The 19,188-nt window shown below is 40.0% G+C and overlaps 1 protein-coding gene across 1 annotated transcript in view; it reads right to left on the bottom strand.

Moving 5' to 3' along the window:
- The window catches only part of CWF19L2 (CWF19 like cell cycle control factor 2), a 193,664-nt gene extending 190,900 nt beyond the window's left edge, over nucleotides 1-2,764 (bottom strand). The window contains exons 1-3 of the mRNA XM_082660925.1: nucleotides 2,649-2,764; nucleotides 995-1,105; nucleotides 132-254 (exon numbers count right to left, since the gene is read on the bottom strand). Of these exons, the coding sequence (XP_082517051.1) occupies nucleotides 132-254; nucleotides 995-1,105; nucleotides 2,649-2,741 (327 nt within the window). The 5' untranslated portion in view covers nucleotides 2,742-2,764. The remainder of the gene's footprint in view (nucleotides 1-131; nucleotides 255-994; nucleotides 1,106-2,648) is intronic.
- Between the last annotated feature and the right edge of the window lie 16,424 nt (nucleotides 2,765-19,188).

The following is a 19,188-nucleotide window of genomic DNA, read 5'->3' on the forward strand; positions in this document are numbered from 1 at the left end:
TCCCAGGCATTTTCATATCCTAACTAATAATATTATCTAAGTTCTCATATATATTTTAGGTTCCCATATGTTGTTCCTCTAAATACAATTTTCTCAAGTAGCTGCTTTGGTTAGTTTTAGTACATACTTACTGATGAACTGTCAGTTGACTCATTGTTTTTTTCACACTTTTGTTTCTTGTTCTTTTTTTTCTTCTCTTTTTTTACTTTTCTTGAATGTTTGTCTTTTTTCTTCTTTTTCTTCACAGAGTGTTCCTATAAATAATCATGTTTAAAAGGTAAGAATTTAGTTTAGCTTACTTTAAAAGGAAGTATTTTGAGGAAAAGAAACCTCTATATTCCAAAAAACTTTAAATCTTTCATGAAAGGAAACAAGGAATATGACTAAATAAATAATTTCTTCTAAGAAACTTTACCATACTTCTATAATATATGCCACTACTAATAAATCATATAGCTAAAATTTCTTAGAAAAATATGAGGGAAGTTTTATTTGTAGATACATTGACAGATATAATCAAATAAACACATATATGCACAGACATACGTGTGTGTGTATCTCCTTCAATAGGCCCAAAAGAATTTATAGAAGATTACTAGCCACATAAAATATAACAAGATAGCATAAACTGTGGGAAGAGAAAACAAGGATTGAGACAATCCCCCTAAAAAAAAAAGAAAAAGAAATAAAAGCATGACATTAAGCTTAAAACGCATAACTTTTTAGATCCATAAACTTGCCACAAGTGGGCTAGAAATTTGAAGCTAAGTTTTCTACCAGCCAACTCAACTAACAAAATCTTTCCAATGTCATTATGTCCAAAATATTATTTGGCCAGAGAGAGAAAATATTCAGTAATGCCAACTATGTGATATTCATTCTGTAACTTGCAAAAATAGTCTATAAAGTTACTCCTCCAATATTAACTTGAATAAGTACAAAAAGAAAAAAAAAGACAGATAAGCTTACATCAAGTAAGCCTGTTAGTATTCACCTGTGAGATTTGTTCAAGTCGCTTATTCACATCAGGTAGCATCCATGTTTCCTTACCCCAAAGTCGTTTAAGTTCTTTACGCCTTTCTTCCTTTTCAAAATTGGCTTTAGCCTAAAACAGTGAAAAAAGAAAAATTAACAATTGATCCACTTGCCTTTCACAAAAACGCAAAACAAAAACTTCTCCCTCTTTCATATAAGGCTTACCAGGAATTTGCTTCTACCAAAGTATAAGAAAGATTTAAACAAAAAACTCTCCTTCCACATTACCAATTGCATTACCAATTACCAATCTCTAGTGAAATGAGCCACCAATCAAAGACAGAATCCGGGGACCTACTGTAGACCCTTCCCTCTCCCTAAGCTCCCTACCTCAAATATGACTTGAATCTCTTTTCCCTTCACTATCGCACTGATACTGCCTGACACTTTTGTAACTATTTGGGGACTGACCTCCACACCTTCAGTCTGCAGTGCCCAAACTCCTCTACCAACACCCCCAAAATGCTTCAGGAAGAATCACCTTTCTAAAAACAAATGATTATATTGCTAATTTTTATTCATCTTTCAACAACAGTCAAATAAAGTAAGATCTTTCTAGGAAGTTGTTCCTGCCTTTTCATTCTTCCCCCAAATTTCAAAGCTGGGGTTGGTCCTTCTCAAACCTCTGTACGTAGCTCTACTATACAATTTATCACAAACCCTACTCTCTCCAAAAACTGCCTGAAATATCAGAGACAAGGATGAAGGATATTTATTATACACGTATATTACATATGCTGAAATCAGGGAACAACACCAACCTTTCACCTAAGACTTATTGCCCTCTCTTCCCCTGTAAATCTGGCTGTAGTCGCTACACCTTCTCCTTCCTGTCTGTATACCAGCTCCTTCTCGTCTGCATTTAAACTCGTTTTAAACTGTTCCAGCTTAAAACAAAATCCATCACTTGTTTCACCTTACATTGCTCTCCAACTACAACTTTTCCCCTTCATTGCCACACTTCTTACATCTTGTCAGATAATTCAATAGTACAGTTTACTTCCTGCATTCTTTATGTTACCTCTACCCCATCTCAATCTTAATGAGAAATAGAATGCTTCTCAACCTTTTTCGAAGTGCTGAATTCTCTGGGTCTCTTGTCTCAATCCTTGTTTGCATCAGTAAGTATTTACAATAAGCCAATAACTGATATAAATAGTTTAAAAGGAGAATGAAACGGTCTACTCTGACAAGGCTTACATGTGTTCCTGGAAACGGAAAATTTCATTTCAGATATAGCAAGAGCGAGGATTGAGACTATATAAAACGCAGAGAGAGTCGTTGTAAGTGGCGGAGTTCTTCGAAAGTGCGCAGCTCAGGTGATCAGGTGATAGAAATGTCAAGAATGGATGATTTAAAAGATATGGAAATTCAGAGGAAATAAACAAGTCTTACTGAAAAGAGTATGAGCAACTGGAGCCTGCCAGAGCATCTAGGAGGCAGAAAATACCCAAGAATTTGCGGGCATTCCAAAGGGAGACATCTACCCCCACACAACCAGGTAAGGTGAGATACCAAGGCTGCGGGGAGGCAGGAGAACCAGAGGCCTGGCTCCCAGAAAGCCTCCACTCTCTCAATTCTAAATGGTTCACGAAGCCCCCAAACAGAGGTACCTGTCCCAACACCTCGGTCCTGGAAATCCAAGTCTGTTCTTTACGCTCGTCGACGACCCTCGCATTTTCAAACCCACCACCGGCAGCCGCCATAGTGATTGTCGTAAAGTTGGGAAGCCGTCACAAAATCTCAGTTTACGACTGTCGTAATTTACTAAACAAACCGGGACTTCCGACTAGGAGGAGGAGGGGCGCTGTCCACCAGCAGAGCATGCGCAGATCTGATTGTTGCTTACTATTCGGGTGAATTGTCTAACCCATGGTTTTAGAGGAAGCCGGAAGATTTAGCCGGGGAATTGCCCACCTTCGTATATCGAGATTGCGCTGAGCAGGACTGGTGTAGGTGTACATTTGTTACGCGTTTTGCAAGGTTCTGACGGCATTTTCAGCTATCAGCTATCTCCTCTTAAAATCTCCGCAGTAAGTTAGACACTCAGGGAGGTTAAATCCGCACCTTTCAAAGATTTCCACCAAAGCGCCCTTCCCGCCAAAGAGGTTTCCCTGTGCAGGAGGAATGGAACGAAGGAAGGTTGGCCAGAAAGGCAATGCAAGGTAGCAGGAGGGCAAAATTGCTTTGAAGAGTCAATGTTTTGCTTTGGTGGACTTTTGTAAAGTACAGTATATGAAAACGTCATGTGAATTTTGCATTGCACTTCATAATTTCTACGAGCTTATTTAAAGTGTAACATTTTTTCTGACATATTATTTGTTCATACTTATTCACTCAAGCATTTTTCATTACAGTGTGCAATTACCTATTTGTGTGTTCCTGTTTTATGCTACAATAAAAATAGAAGTGAGGGGTTTTCTTCCCTCTCCTGAGAACAAGGAAAATAAAGGGAACAGTGAACAGGCTAGAGAAGAAACATAACCTGGCCTGAAAGAGCTAATCACCCCTTATTTTATTTTAACTGTTACTAATCTGTAGTGTCTGTAACTAGATTTGTACTTCACAAAGCTAACCTATCACTCCCTAACTTTGTGTAAATTACATCCTCCTCCTGGTGTTTACATTTACTATGCTCCCTTGTAACAAATCACCCCCTGTAGCTTTTGGCTTCAGAAAGAAGGTCGCTGGCCTATAAACCAGAGACAAAAGGACCCAATTACCAGGCTGCCTAATGCCAGCTATGACTGTTTTGAAAAAATGCAAGGAGAAAAAGAATGCCAGGGGGGCACAGTTCTTGAGGTGCTAACCTGCCATGTCTTCCCTTCTGCCTGGCAGAGGAATAAAGCCATCTCTCTATCCTCCAAAGTCTCTGTCTCTGTATTCTGTTCAGCATCCGTGCACAGAGAGCCAAGGTTTTTTGGCAACATCTCCCAAACATAGAACTTTAAGTTCCATGAAGAATAAGACATTCTAAAGTATTAATCAAGTGCTTTGGGACTATAAAACACCGAGCTTATATATAATCACAAAGATAAAGAAGAAGGTTGGAGAATAATAACAAACTAGATACTTTAAAAACATTAAAAATAGTTAACATAAAACAGATTGAAGTATATCGACTAAAAAATTATTCACAGCCTAAAAGTTGAGAGTTATGTTTTATTTGGTGGGAATTTTAGGACTACAAGCCTGGGAGGCAGCATCTCAAGTAACCCTGAGAGAACTGCTCCGAGGAGGCGAAGCAGGGAGCCAGGATATATAGGAGTTTTGCAACAAGGGGCAGGTAGTCTGAAAGTCAAAAGATTATTAATTAAAGAAAACCACATATGTCAAGTTAAGTAATTTAATGCTTTTCTATATATGGGGAGATACAAGAGTCTGGGCTCACTGAAATCGTTGCTTTGATATGCACCTCAGCTATCTGGGGCCCATATCTTGTGTTTTCATATGCTGTTTCCTCAGGGCTCTCCGTGGGGAGTGGCTATAGTCTGACGGCTGCTAGATGGCAGGTATTCTTTTCCTTCCTGAGTTCCCTCAGGATTCAGCAGCTCACCATAGGCTGTGGCTGTAATCACTGATGACTGTGACATCCTTTGTTTACTGATATGGCAGGCAATATTCCATTTATCAGGTAAGTATGCTTCATTTTAAGTTTTCATAAAACTGAATTTGTGTTTCCAAGAAGCTTTCCCAGGAGTTTCTATTTCACCTATCTGAAAATCTTAACTTCAAACATATAGTGTTTACTTGTTTGATATTCAAAATAGATGTATTCATTGCAGTTTTGTTACAGAAAAGTGAATTTTAATTTATGAATTAACCTTGAAATATTTAATCCACTGTGACTTTGAGACAGGCTGGGACCTGGGACACTTTGCTGCAGTGTTTGCACCTGGACAAACGTCTCCTCCAGCAACAAAACACAAAGAAACTACATGGGACTAAAAATAACTGTGTGCATGCACAGTTGGGGCAAATTATGGACAACAAGATACAAAAAGACTAAAACCCAACTGCCACTTCTGAAGAGCCAGGAACAAAAACAGGAGGCAAAAGTAGGGTACCAGTAGCAAAAGCAGGGTAATGAGCATGACCCCTGTACACCATACCCGCAAAGGGGTGGGCAAACCACCTAAACCACCCCTCTGGCCCGACCCCTGGACCCACCCCTACCCTCACCCCATAGATGGAGACAGCTCGCCCCAGACTCAGCAAGCAAACATGGGAATCTGCTACTTCTTTTTGCCCCCTCCTGCTGCAGGAGCCCCAATAAAGCCTTGCCTGAATTTGTCTGGCCTTTTATCAATTTCTATTAATTAAAGAAGTCTAAGAACCCTGGTAAATAACAGACATTGTGGCACCCAGTGTGGGGCATTTGTCCCCTTCCTGGGAGAGAATCTGGGCATCTCTGGGACCACTGAATGCAGCTTTCCCATGGGTGTCAAGCGGCCACCTGAACCTCTTGTTTGGGTGTCACCAAGTTTGGTAAGTCTGCCTTCCTGGCCCCTGAGGACTTCAGTACCTTCATTCAGGCAATGCTTTCCCTCTCCCTTTTGTCCCTTTCCCTCTCCTGATATCTCTCTACTTCTCCTTTCTCTGTCCTCTTCTACTTCTCTGTCCTATCCATCCAAGAGAGTGGACGTCAGGCAGCTACAGCATCACTCCTCTTGGAAATGAGACAGGCTGGGACCTGGGACCTGGGACACTTTGCTGCAGTGCTTGCAGCTGGACAAATACCTCCTTGAGCAACCGAATAAACAAAGGGGTGGGCAAAGCACCCAAGCCACCTCTCCAGCCCAACCCCTGGACCCACCCCTACCCTCACCCCACATAAGGAACCAGCTTGCCTCCCTCCTCAGTGAGCAAGCAAGAGAAACTGTTACTTGTTTTTGCCCCCTTATGCTGCAGCAGGAGCCCCCAAAAATCCTTGTCTGAATTTCTTGTCTAGCCTCATCAATATCTATTGATTAAGGAAGGCCAAGAACCCTCATTGGTAACAACTTGACAGATTTTTGTCATAATTAACCCAAATGTCACTCCACTCTTTCAGATTCTCTTGGGATTCAGAAAAGCATCTGTTTACCCCTTGCATCAATTGTGGGGTCAAAAAATTGGTGATAATAGCAGAAAAATGCAAAATTATATAACAGAAACTTTTAAATCCTATTTAAGGCACAGAAGAGACTAGAACAAATGAAGAGGCATACCATGTGCTTGAAGAAGGCTCAACATCATAAAGAAATCAATTGTCTATAAATTACTTTGTGAATACAATAACCAATAAAATTACCAACAAAAAATGCTGGCATCAGGGAGGGGAACTAGACAGGTTGATATAGAAAAGTAAGGTAAAGCAAGTTGTTGTTACCAGTTTGCATTTGGCCACATCAATAGAAATCCATGGTTTAATCAAACAAAGCGTAATGTAATAAGGAGCCTAAAGGTAGCTGGTCCAGGAACCATGTTGTTTCTCCTTTTCTGCTTTGTAACACTTAGTATGTAACTTAAGTCTTTATAGTCACAAGGAGTGTGTTCCATTCTTTCACATCTGTACATTGCATCTATTAAAAATAGGAATAAGGGGGAAGAATAAAGGGCAAGAAGTGTATGACACCTAAGCCTACCCCATTTTTATTAGAAAAATTATGACTTTCCTAAAGCCTGTCCATTTTCTTCTGTTTAAATCTTAATGAACCAGAAGTAGGTTACATGACCACAACTAACCGTGGAAGAGTCATGAAGACTCCAGAACAGTTTTGTTATAGAATGACACTCAGCTTAGATTTGTCTGAGGTTTCTTTGTGGTTAGACTTAGGTTAAGCATCTTGGAGAGAACTATCACAGAAGTATGACTGTGTTCTCATTGTATCCTATCAGGTAACACAGAATTTCCATTTGTTCTATTACTAGTGATGTTAACCCTGATCATTTAAATAAAGTGGCTTCTGCCAAACTTCTCTACTATAAAGTTACTCCTTTTCCCTTTGTAATTAATAAGCATTTTTCAGACAGTTCTTTGAAACTACATGATCAGGTCACCCCAAATGGCTGTTCTCTTGCTCTCTGTACATCCCCAGTTCAACCAGTCCCTGCCTCACCTACACCCTACTCACCCTACTTCCCAATTAATCTTAGATCCTAATCATTAAATGCCTACATACTTACCCCCACCCTAGCTAGTGATTATTCTAATCTTTAGATCAGAACTATTTCCACTATGATAGTTTATCAAAGGGGTGGTGAGAGGTGTGCTCCTCTGCTGGTTTCCCTGGTAATCAATGAGCCAAGCTGAGGTCAATTCCCCCTATAACTGATAACACCTTCTTCCCCAGGTAGCAAAGTTTGCTCCCATATACTGTCTGCCATCTGCCTTCCATGGTGGGGTGTCCCTCCAAGACACTTTTGCTTTTGTAAGATCCTCTATCCATTAAACCATTGATGTCTTTGTCACTGACTTCAGGCTCTTTCCTTGGTCTTGAGGCTGGGTAATTACAGGGCTTGCAGGCCTGCAGGGGGCAGCCCAATAGAAACTATGCTAATTTATTATCAAACTTCCAAATTATGCATTTTTATTAGTATAGACTCATGATTTCTATCTCTATTCAGTAGATTCATAATTTTATTCAGTGGGATAATAATACATTATTATCAGAATTTATTTTGATGCCCCAGTTTGGCCAGTGAGAGCCCCAAGCTGGTTTTTGTGACATTTCCACATACCTCCATTTTCTTTGAGTGCTTCCTTACTTTCTAGTATAAGAAGATGACCTAGGCTCATCATGTCATTTCTCTGCCTACGCCTTGAAATCAGCCCATTCTCCAAGAATCCCTTGTATATTTTAGTTTAATAAGAATCACATTAAATCTGTAGATTGCTTTGGGTAGTATTGCCATTTTAACAATATTAATTCTTCCAATCCAAGAGCATGGGATATCTTTCTATTTCTTTGAGTCCTCTTTTATTTCCTTTGCTAATGTTTTATAATTCTCAGTGTATAAGTTTTTCACCTCCTTGGTCAGGTTTATTCCTAGGTTTTCTTTTTTTTTTTTTTTGGTGCAATCTTAAAAGGTATTGTTTTTTTACATTCCTGTTCTGATATTTTATTGTTAGTGTAAATGAATGCAACCAATTTCTGAACGTTAATCTTGTATCCTGCTACTTTGCTGAATTCATTTATTAGATCTAGTAGTTTTTGTGTGGAGTCCTTAGGGTTTTCTATATATAGTATCATGTCACCTGCATATAGTGATAATTTTACCTCTTCCCTTCCAATTTGGATAACTTTTATTTCTTTTTCTTGTCTGGCTGATGTAGGTAGGACTTCCAATACTATGTTGAAGAGAAGGGATGAGAGTGGGCATTCTTGTCTTGTTCCAAATTTTAGCGGAAAGGCTTTCAGATTTTCACCATTGAGTATTACACTGGCTGTGAGTTTGTCATAAATGGCTTCTTTTATGTTGAGATATGTTCCCTCCATTCCCACTTTGGTAAGAGTTTTACTGTGACTGGATGTTGAATTTTGTCAAATGTTTTTTCTGCATTTATTGAGATGATCGTGTTGTTTTTGTCTTTTCTTTTGTTAATGTGGTATATTACATTGATTGAGTTTTGTATGTTGAACCATCCTTGTGAAACTGGGTTGAATCCTACTTGGTCATGGTGTATGATCTTTGTTATGTGTCGTTGGATTCAGTTTGCTAGTATTTTGTTGAGAATTTTTGCATCTATATTCATCAAATATATTGGCCTGTAATTTTCTTTTTTGTTAGTGTCTTTGTCTGGTTTTGATATCAGGGTGAAGGTGGCTTCATAGAATGACTTTGGGAATGTTCCCTCCTCTTCAGTCTTTTGGAAGAGTTTGAGAAGAATCGCTATAAGTTCTTCTTTGTATGTTTGGTAGAATTCTCCTGTGAAGCCATCTGGTCATGGACTTTTGTTTGGAGGAAATTTGTTTGTTTGTTTGTTTGTTTGTTTAATAGATTCTATTTCACTTCTAGTGATCAGTCTGTTCAAATTACCTATTTCTTCTTGATTCAATTTTGGTGGGCTGTATGTTTCTAGAGAGTTGTCCACCTCTTCTAGGTTGTCAAATTTTTGGCATATAATTGTTCATAGTATTCGCCTATGGTTTTTTGTATTTCTGCAATATCAGTTGAGAGTTCTCCTTTTTCATTTCTTATTTTGTTTATTTGGATTCTCTCTTTTTTCTTCTTGGTGAGCCTGGACAGAGGTTTATCAATTTTGTTTACCCTTTCAAAGAACCAGCTCTTGGCTTTGTTGATTTTTTTCTATTGTTTTTTAAATTTATATTTTATTTATTTCCTCTCTGATCTGTATTATGTCCTTCCTTCTGCTGACTTAAGGTTTTGTTTGTTATTTTTCTAATTGTTTAGGTGGTAGGTTAGGTTGTTTACTTGACATTTTTCTTGTTTTTTGATGAAGGCCTGTATTGCTATGAACTTCCCTCTAAGAACTGCTTTTGTCGTGTCCCATAGATTTTGTATGGTTTTGTTTTCATTGTCATTCGTTTCAAGATATTTTTAAATTTCCATTTTGATTTCCACATTGACCCATTTGTTTTTCTGTAGCATGTTATTTAGTCTCCATGTAATAGTTTTTTTCTCATTTCTTTTCCTGTGGTTGATTTCTAGTTTCATGCCATTGTGGTCAGAGAAGATGCCTGAAATAATTTCTATACTCTTAAATTTGTTGAGGTTAGTTTTGTGCCCTAGGATGTGGTCAGTCCTAGAGAATGTTCCATGTACATTTGAAAAGAATGTATATTATGGGGGGATTTTTTGGATGTAGTGTCCTGAAAGTATCAATTAAATCTAACCATTCTATTGTATCATTTAGAACCTCTGTTGCCTTATTGATTCTCTGTCTGGAAGATCTGTCCATTCATGTGACTGGGGTGTTAAAGTCTCCTACTATTCTTGTATTCCTATTGACTTCTCCCTTTTGTCTGTTAGTATTTGTTTCTATGTATTTGGGTGCTCCTATATTAGGTGCATATGTGTTGATGAGTGTAAAATCCTCTTCTTGTATTGATCCTTTTATCATTATATAGTGTCCTTCTTTATCTTTCTTTATAGCCTTTGCTTTAAAGTCTATTTTGTCTGATGTGGGTATTACAACTCCCACTTTATTGTCATTTCTGTTTGCATGAAATATCTTTTTCCATCCCCTCACTTTCAATCTATGTGTGTCCTTTGCCTTAAGGTGGGTCTCTTGTAGGCAGCATATTGTAGGCTCTTGTTTTTTTTATCCAGTCTGCCACTCTATGTCTTTTGATTGGAGCATTCAGTCCATTGACATTTAAGGTAATTATTGACACATATGTATTTATTTCCATTTCAAACTGTGTTTCCCAGTTGATTCTTTTTTCTTCTTTGTTCCTTTCTTTTTCTTTCTGTTTTTCTTTTTGTGGTTTAATGATTTCCTTTTAAAAAGAAGAATGTTCTCTTCTTTTAGGTTTTTGTACATCTATTGTATGCTTTTGATTTGTGGTTGCCCTGTTTTTCAAGTATGATAACCTCTTCCTATATCTGCTTGCTTTAGACTGATAGTCATATAGTCTCAAATATATTCTTAAAAAAAAGAGAAAGAATATGCATTTTCTTACTCTCCTCCCCCACATTTTATGATTTTGATGTCCCTTTTTACATCTTCATATTTATCCTTTTGCTTTTTTTTTTTTTTTTTTTTTTTTTTTTTTTTGCGGTACGCGGGCCCCTCACCGCTGCGGCCTCTCCCGCTGCGGAGCACAGGCTCCGGACGCGCAGGCCCAGTGGCCATGGCTCACGGGCCCAGCCGCTCCACGGCATGTGGGATCTTCCCGGACCGGGGCACGAACCTGCGTCCCCTGCATCGGCAGGCGGACTCTCAACCACCGCGCCACCAGGGAAGCCCTATCCTTTTGCTATTGCTTGTGTTTATCATTGCTTTCACAAATAGATTTTTTTTTCATTTTTGATCTGTATACTGGCTAATTTAAGTGATTTGCTTTCCAATTGTGATTTCCTCCTTCCTATTTTTTCTTGCTTCTTTTCTATTTAGAAATGACATTTCAATATTTCTTTTAGGATAGATGTAATATTGCTGTATTCTTTTAGTTTTTCTTGTCTGAGAAATTCTTTATTTCTCCTCCTATTCTAAATGATAATCTTGCTGGGTAGAGTATTGGTTGCAGATTTTTCTCTTTCAAGACTTTGAATACATTTTGCCACTCCCTTCTGGCCTGCAGTGTTTTGGTAGAGAAATTAGCTGATAGCCTTATGGGGGTTCCCTTGTAAAGAACTCTTTGTTTTTCTCTTGCTGCCTTTAGAACCCTCTCTTTATCAACTTTGCCACTTTTATTATAATATGTCTTGGTGTATATTCTGTTTGGGTTCATCTTGTTTGGGACTTTCTGTGCTTCCTGTATCTGAATATCTGTTTCCTTCTTTAGTTTTAGGGAAATTTAATTTAGGGAAATTTTCAGCCATAATTTCTTCAAATACATTTTCAATCCCCTTTTCTCTTTCTTCTCCTTCAGCAAACCCTATTATGAGTAGATTGGCTCATTTTATATTATCCCATCGGTCTCTTATATTGCTTTCATTTTTTAATTTTGCTTTCTGTTTGCTGTTCTGATTGGGTAATTTCCATTATTCTACCTTCCAGATTACTTATTCTTTCTCCTTCATTTTTCATTCTGCTATTCATTGCCTTTAACTCAGCTTTTGTCTTGACGAATGAATTTTCTAATTTTTCTTGGCTCCTCCTTATAGTTTCTAGTTCCTTTTTACAGTAATCTGCATTTCTGTTGACAGATTTTCTTAATTCCTTCAGTATTTTCATTACCTCCTTTTTGAACTCAATGTCTATTAGACTAAAGAGGTCTGTTTCATTTTTTTTTTCCTTTAGGGGAATTTTCTTGATCTTTGAACTGAGTGTGGTTCCTCTGCTTCTTTGTTTTTCTTATATTTCCCTTAGTCTGGTGTTTAGGAGAAACAATTATCTACTATAGTCTTGGAGAGCCATTTATAAGTGGGAGCATCCCTGTGTAGCTTGTGTGGGTTTAATATTTTTTTGGTGTAAGGGCTGTTTTTGGTTTGTATGTTTGCTGTCTCTTTCCCCAGTGTGTGCTGGCTCTTGTCCCCTTGATAGGGGCTGTGCAGGTGCACAGGTGCATGACTTATGCAGGGTCCTAGGCAGCCAGGGACAGAGGTTAGCTCCAGGTCACAGGTCCCTCCACAGCAGCAGCAGCAGGTCACGTCCCCCCGGGGAAGTTGGCCCCAGATCATAGAACCCTAGGCGGCAGCAGAAGTGGTAGCCAGTTTTGCGCCCCAGAGGAGATGGGGCAGTGGTTGGCACTGGGTTGTAGGGCCCTTGGTAGCAGCAGTGGTCCATGCACGTTCCTGGGGATGTTAGCCCCTGATCATGGGACCCTAAGCAGTGGTGGGCTGCACAGGATCCCGGGAAGGCGGGGGCAATGACATGCACCCACAGGATCCTCAGTGGTGACAGCAGCTGCAGAGGTCCACACCCGCCTCTGGAGTCCAAGATGGCAGCCGTGGCTTTTGCCTGCCCCTGGAGCTCATGTAGGTGGTGCCCTGTTACCTGTGAGCACAGGGAGAAACAAGATCCTATGACATGGGCCCTTTTTATTTTAAAATACCCCACATTCTGTGTTTAGCTTATTGCATATTATTTTAAAATTTATTTTAACATGATTCCTTATCTTTTATTTTTAATAAACTAGTGGTTAGATTTAGAGATTTGATTAGATTCAAGATCAAGTTTGTTTTTTTACAAAAATACTTGTCTCTACTTCCTATAGTATCACATCTTGAAGCACATTATAGTTGTTTCACTTTTCATAGAGGTAAGATTGATAAGTGGACTCAAGTGTTGTCACCATGAATTCATCCATTACCAGGGTCCCCATCTATTTACTAGTTTTAGTATCTGCTGATGATCATTGTCAAGACTTATTATTTTACTAGTGCTCATAAAATGGTGATGTCAAATATTATTATTCCTGTACAATCAGTAGATGAAGTTCTTTTATAAAGAAATTTCCCTCATGGCCAAGATGGCAGAGTAGGAAGACGTTGAGCTTATGTCCTCCCACAGGCAAAACGGAGTTACAATTATTTACAGAGCAACTATTTATGAGAAAGACCAAATCTAGCAAAAACTATCTTCTACTACTTAAGATACAAAGAAGGAACAACAACGAGATGGGTAGGAGGGCTGAAGTGCAGTATAGTCAAGACTCATATCCATGGATGGCTGGCATATTAATGGAAGGATAAATACAATTGCAGAGATTTTCCCCAAAGAATGAGGGCTCTGAGTCCCACACTGGACTACCCAGCTGTGGATACTGCACCAGGAAGATGAGCTCCCAGAACATTTGAAGGCCAGTGGGGCTTCCTTTCCAGAGAAGTTGAGGGGTGGGGGAAATAGAGACTCTACTCTTAAAGGGTGCACACAAAATCTCACATGCTCCAGGACCCAGGACAGAAGGAGTAATTTGAAAGGAGCCTAGGACAGAGCCACCTGCTGATCTCAGAGAGCCTTCCAGAGAGACAGTAGGCAACTGGAGTTCACCCTGGGGACAAAGACACTGGTGGCAAACATTTTGGGAAGCTCGTTCTACCACGTGGACACTGGTGCTTGCAGGTGCCATTTTGGAAACTTTCTTCTAGCTTATTAGTGTCAGTACACAGCCCTGCCCACCAGCCTGTTGGCACCAGTACTGGGATGCCTCAAGTCAGGCCAAGCAGCTAGCTGGGCAGGGAAATAACCCCACCCATCACCAGGCCAACTGTCTTAAAACACACACACATCATAGCTGCCCTGGGACATATCTCTGTCCACCAGAGTGCCCAGGACCCAACCCTGCTCACCAATGCCCAGACAATAAACCTGGGACCCTCAGAGCACTGCATCCAGAGACTGCCAGACCAGCTTGGCCCACCAGAAGGTCAACACCAGCTCCAGGAACCCCCAAGATCCACAGCCAGAGACTGTGATACTTGGTTCCACCCAACAGTGGGCCAGCACTAACACCAGGACCAGCATAACACACCAGTAAGCAGGCATCATCACCAGGACCCCACAGGCTCTAGCCCCACCTACAAACAAGATGACACCAGCTCCAGGACTACCAGGCCCTGGAGACAAACACGCCAGGACCCAGCCTCATTCACCATTGGGCAGACACCAACCCAAGTACCACAGTAGCCCCACTACCTGCCATATCAAGACACATCTCACCAACCAGCAGGCCAGCACAAGTGACTGAACACCCAGGGCCATAGTCTCACTCACCAACATACCAATACCAGCTACAGACCACCAGGTCCTGCAGATAGAAACTCTAAGACCCAGTACCACCCACCTGTGGACTGACACTAGCCTCAGGGCCCAGCCTCACTCACCACTGGGTGACACCATTCCCAAGACAAACACAACCCTGCAGCCTGCAGTGCCAGGATCCAGCTCACCCAACAAGTAGGCCAGCACCAGCCTCTATGTTCTCTGGGCCCCAGCTACACTCACCAGAATGTTGAAGCCAGATTTGGGACATCCTAAGACCCCAACCAGCTGTGTAGGGAACCAGTCTAGCCGATCAGCAGGTAGACAATAGATTCAGAACCCAAGCCCATGAACCTCCCACCCAGAACTAGGTTCTGCCCAACAGTGGGCCAGCAGTAGCACCAGGAGCCCCCTGCACTCTGCAGCCATCAACCTCATGACCCAGCCCCACCCATGAGCATCTGGAAGCCTCCACACAAGGCAGGGCCTAACAACCAACTGAATGAGGGCCAGTCACATCTACAAGACCACCCACAGTAGTCATCCCACCACAACTGAAGAACCTATACAGCCCACATAGGAGGCACCCCTAAAGTATATAGCTTTAGTGACCAGAAAGGAGTGTGCTGCTGTGATGTATAGGCTGTCTCCTACAAAAGGTCAATTCTGTAATGTTGGGAAATAAAACCATCATCAAATACATAAAAATGAAAACAACAAATTAGGAAAAATAAGGTGACAGAAAATTATGTTCCAAATGAAGAAACAAGATAAAATCCCAGAAGAATAACTAAGTGAAGTGAAGATAAGAAATCTACCCAATAAAGAATTCAAGGGATTGATCATAAAGATGTTCAAAGAACTAAGGAGTAGATTAGGTGAACAGAGTGAAAAGTTGTAAGTTTTTCAAAAAGATTTAGAAAATACAAAGAAAAAGTAAACAGATGAATAATACAATAACTGAAATGAAAAATATACTAGAAAGACTCAACAATAGATTAAGTGATCAGAGGAACAGATCAGCAAGCTAGAAGACAGAGTAGTGGAAATCAGTGAAGATAAATAGAAAAAGGAAAAAGAATAAAAAGAAATGAGGATGATCTAAGAGACTTCTGAGACAACATCAAGTGTACTAACATTTGCATTACATGGATCCCAGAATGAGAAGAAAGAGAGAAGTGGCGGAGAACATGTTTGAAGACATAAGAGCTGAAAAATTCCTTAACCTGGGAAAGAAAACAAATATCCAGGTCCAGGAATCACAGAGAATCACAGACATGATCACACCAAGACACATTGTAATTAAATGGGAAAAATTAAAGATAAAAATAGAATATTAAAAACAACAAAGGAAAAGCAACAAGTTACATAGAAGAGAATTCCCATAAGCCTTTTCAGCAAAAATCATAAAAGCCAGAAGGAAGTTGCATATATATGTAAAGTGATGAAAGGGAAAAACCTACAGCCAAGATTCTCTACCTGGCAAGGCTTTCACATTTGACTGAAAGATCAAAAGCTTTACAGACAAGCAAAAGCTAAAAGAGTTCAACACCACAAAACAAGCTTTGCAAGAAATGTTAAAGGGACTTCTCTAAGTGAAAAAGAAAGGGCCACAACTAGAAACATGAAAATTATGAAAGGAAAAATCTCATAGATAAAGGCAGACATACAATAAAGGTAGCAAATCAACCACATGTAACCCTAGTAGGAAGGTTAAAGACAAAAGGAGTAAAACCATCTATATCCACAGTATTTAAGGGATACACAAAACAAACACATATAAAACATAATGTCAAAAACAATAATTGGAAGAGGAAGGGAGTAGAAATGCAGAGGTTTTAAAATGCATGTGAAATTGGACTTCCCTGGTGGCGCAGTTGTTAAGAATCCACTGCCAATGCAGGAGACATGGGTTCAAGCCCTGGTCTGGGAAGATCCCACATGCCACGGAGCAACTAAGCCCATGTGCCACAACTACTGAGCCTACACTCTTAGCATCTGAGCCACAACTACTGGGCCTGCGTGCTACAACTACTGAAGCCTGAGCACCTAGAGCCTATGCTCCACAACAAGAGAAGCAATCGCAGTGAGAAGCCTATGCACCGCAACAATGAGTAGCTCCTGCTCGCAACTAAGCCCATGCACTACAACTACTGAGTCTGTGCCCTAGAGCCCAGGAGCCACAATTACTGAGTCTGCATGTCACAATTACTGAAGCCCATGCACCTAGACCCCATGCTGTGCAACTAGAGAAGCCACCACAATGAGTTGCTCATGCACTGCAACAAAGAGTAGCCCCTGCTAGCTGCAACTAGAGAAAGCCCAAGCACAGCAATGAACACCCAATGCAGCCAAACTTTTTAAAAAGATAAATAAATAAGTAAATAAATAAATAAATTTATAAAATACATGTGAAATTAAGATAAGTAAATTAAAGTAATCATGTTTAGATATAGATTGCTATATATAAACCTCATGGTAGCCACAAACCAAAAATCTATACTAGATACACACAAAAAAGAGAAAAGAATACAAACATAACACTAAAGATAGTCATCAAATGACATGGGAAGAGAAACAAAAAAAGAAAAAGAAAAAAAAACCCACAAAAACAACCCAGATACAATGAACAAAATGGCAATAAATACGTACCTTTCAATAATTACTTCAAATGTAAATGGACTACATGCTCAAATCAAAAGACATAGAGCAGCTGAATAAATACAAAACAAGACCCATATATATAATTCCTACAAGAAACTCACTGAAGATCTAAAGACACACACAGACTGAAAGCAAGGGGATGGAGAAAAGTATTCCATGCAAATGGAAATCAAAAGAAAGCCAGGGTAGCAATTCTTATAACAGAAAAAAATACATTTTCTAACAAAGAACTTTGTAAAAAGAAAGAAAGAATGTCGTTACATAATGATCAAGGGATCAGTCCAAGAAGAAGGTATAACTATTGTAAATATGTATGCAACCAACATAAGAGCACCTAAATACATAAAGCATATCTTAACAGACATAATGGGAGAAATTGATGATAAGGCAATAATTGTAGGGGATTCTCACTTGCCACTTACATTAATGGACAGATCATCCAGACATAAAATCAATCAATGAGGATACACTGCCTTAAATGACACATTAAACCAAATGGACTTCATATATACATATACATACACACACACACACACACACACACACACACACGCACACATATATATATGTATATATTCTGTTCAAAAGCTGCAGAATAAACATTTTTTCAAGTGGACATGGAACATTCTCCAGGATAGATCACATGCTAGGCCACAAAACAAGCCTTGGTAAATTTAGGAAGACTGGAATCATATAAAGTATCTTTTCTGACAACAACTCTATGAGCCTAGAAATCAACCAAGAGAAAAAAAATGCAAAAAACACAGACATGTGGAGGTTAAACAATATGCTACTAAACAACAAACAGGTCACTGAAGAAATCAAAAAGGAGATATAAAATAACTGAAGATGAATAAAAACACAACAATTCAAAACATATGGGAGAGGGGCACCTTTAAGATGCTGGAGGAGTAAGACGTGGAGATCACTCTCCTCTCAACAAATACATGAAGACTACATCTATATATGGAGTAACTCCTATGGAACACCTATTGAACGCTAACAGAAGACCTCAGACTTCCCAAAATGGTCTTGATGCTCTGGTCGGCTGTCAGGCCTGAGCCTCTGAGGTGCGAGAGCCAAGTTCATGACATTGGTCCACCAGACCTGTCAGCCCCACATAATAGCAAATGGTGAAAGCTCTCCCAGAGACCTCCATCTCAACCCTAAGACCCAGCTCCACTCAACGACCAGCAAGCTACAGTGCTGGACACCCTATGCCAAACAACTAGCAAGACAGGAACACAAACCCACCCATTAACGGAGAGGCTGCCTAAAATCATAAGTTCACAGACACTCCCAAACACACCACCGGATTCGGTCCTGCCTACCAGAAAGACAAAATCCAGTCTCATCCAGCAGAACACAGGCACCAGTCCCCTCCACCAGGAAACCCACACAACCCACTGAACTAACCTTAACCACTGGGAGCAGACACCCAAAACAACAGGAGTTACGAACCTGCAGCTGGCAAAATGGACACACCAAACATAGTAAGTTAAGCAAAACGAGAAGACAGAGAAATACACAGTAGATGAAAGAGCAAGGTAAAACCCCACCAGATCAAACAACTGAAAACAAAACAGGCAGTCTACCTGAAAAAGAATTCAGAGTAATGACAGTAAAGATGATCCAAAATCTTGGAAATAGAATGGAGAAAATACAAGAAACCTTCAACAAGGATCTAGAAGAACTAAAGAGCAAACAAACAATGATGAACAAAACAATAAATGAAAGTAAAAATTCTATGGGGGCTTCCCTGGTGGAGCAGTGGTTGAGAGTCCGCCTGCTGATGCAGGGAACATGGGTTCGTGCCCCGGTCCGGGAAGATCCCACATGCTGTGGAATGGCTGGGCCCATGAGCCATGGCCACTGAGCCTGCGCATCCGGACCTTGAGCTCTGCAATGGGAGAGGCCACAGCAGTGAGAGGCCCACGTACCGCAAAAAAAAAAAAAAATTCTATGGAAGGAATCAATAGCAGAATAACTGAGGCAGAAGAATGGATAAGTGGCCTGGAAGATAAAACAGTAGATAACTACCACAGAGCAGAAAGAAAAAAAGAATGAAAAGAATTGAGGACAGTCTCAGAGATTTCTAGGACAACATTAAACACACCAACATTCAAATTACAGGGGTCCCAGAAGAAGAAGAGAAAAAAAAGGGACTGAGAAAA

Source organism: Grampus griseus (assembly GCF_964374135.1).
Source record: "Grampus griseus genome assembly, chromosome: 8".
In the NCBI taxonomy this organism is placed as follows: domain Eukaryota; kingdom Metazoa; phylum Chordata; class Mammalia; order Artiodactyla; family Delphinidae; genus Grampus; species Grampus griseus.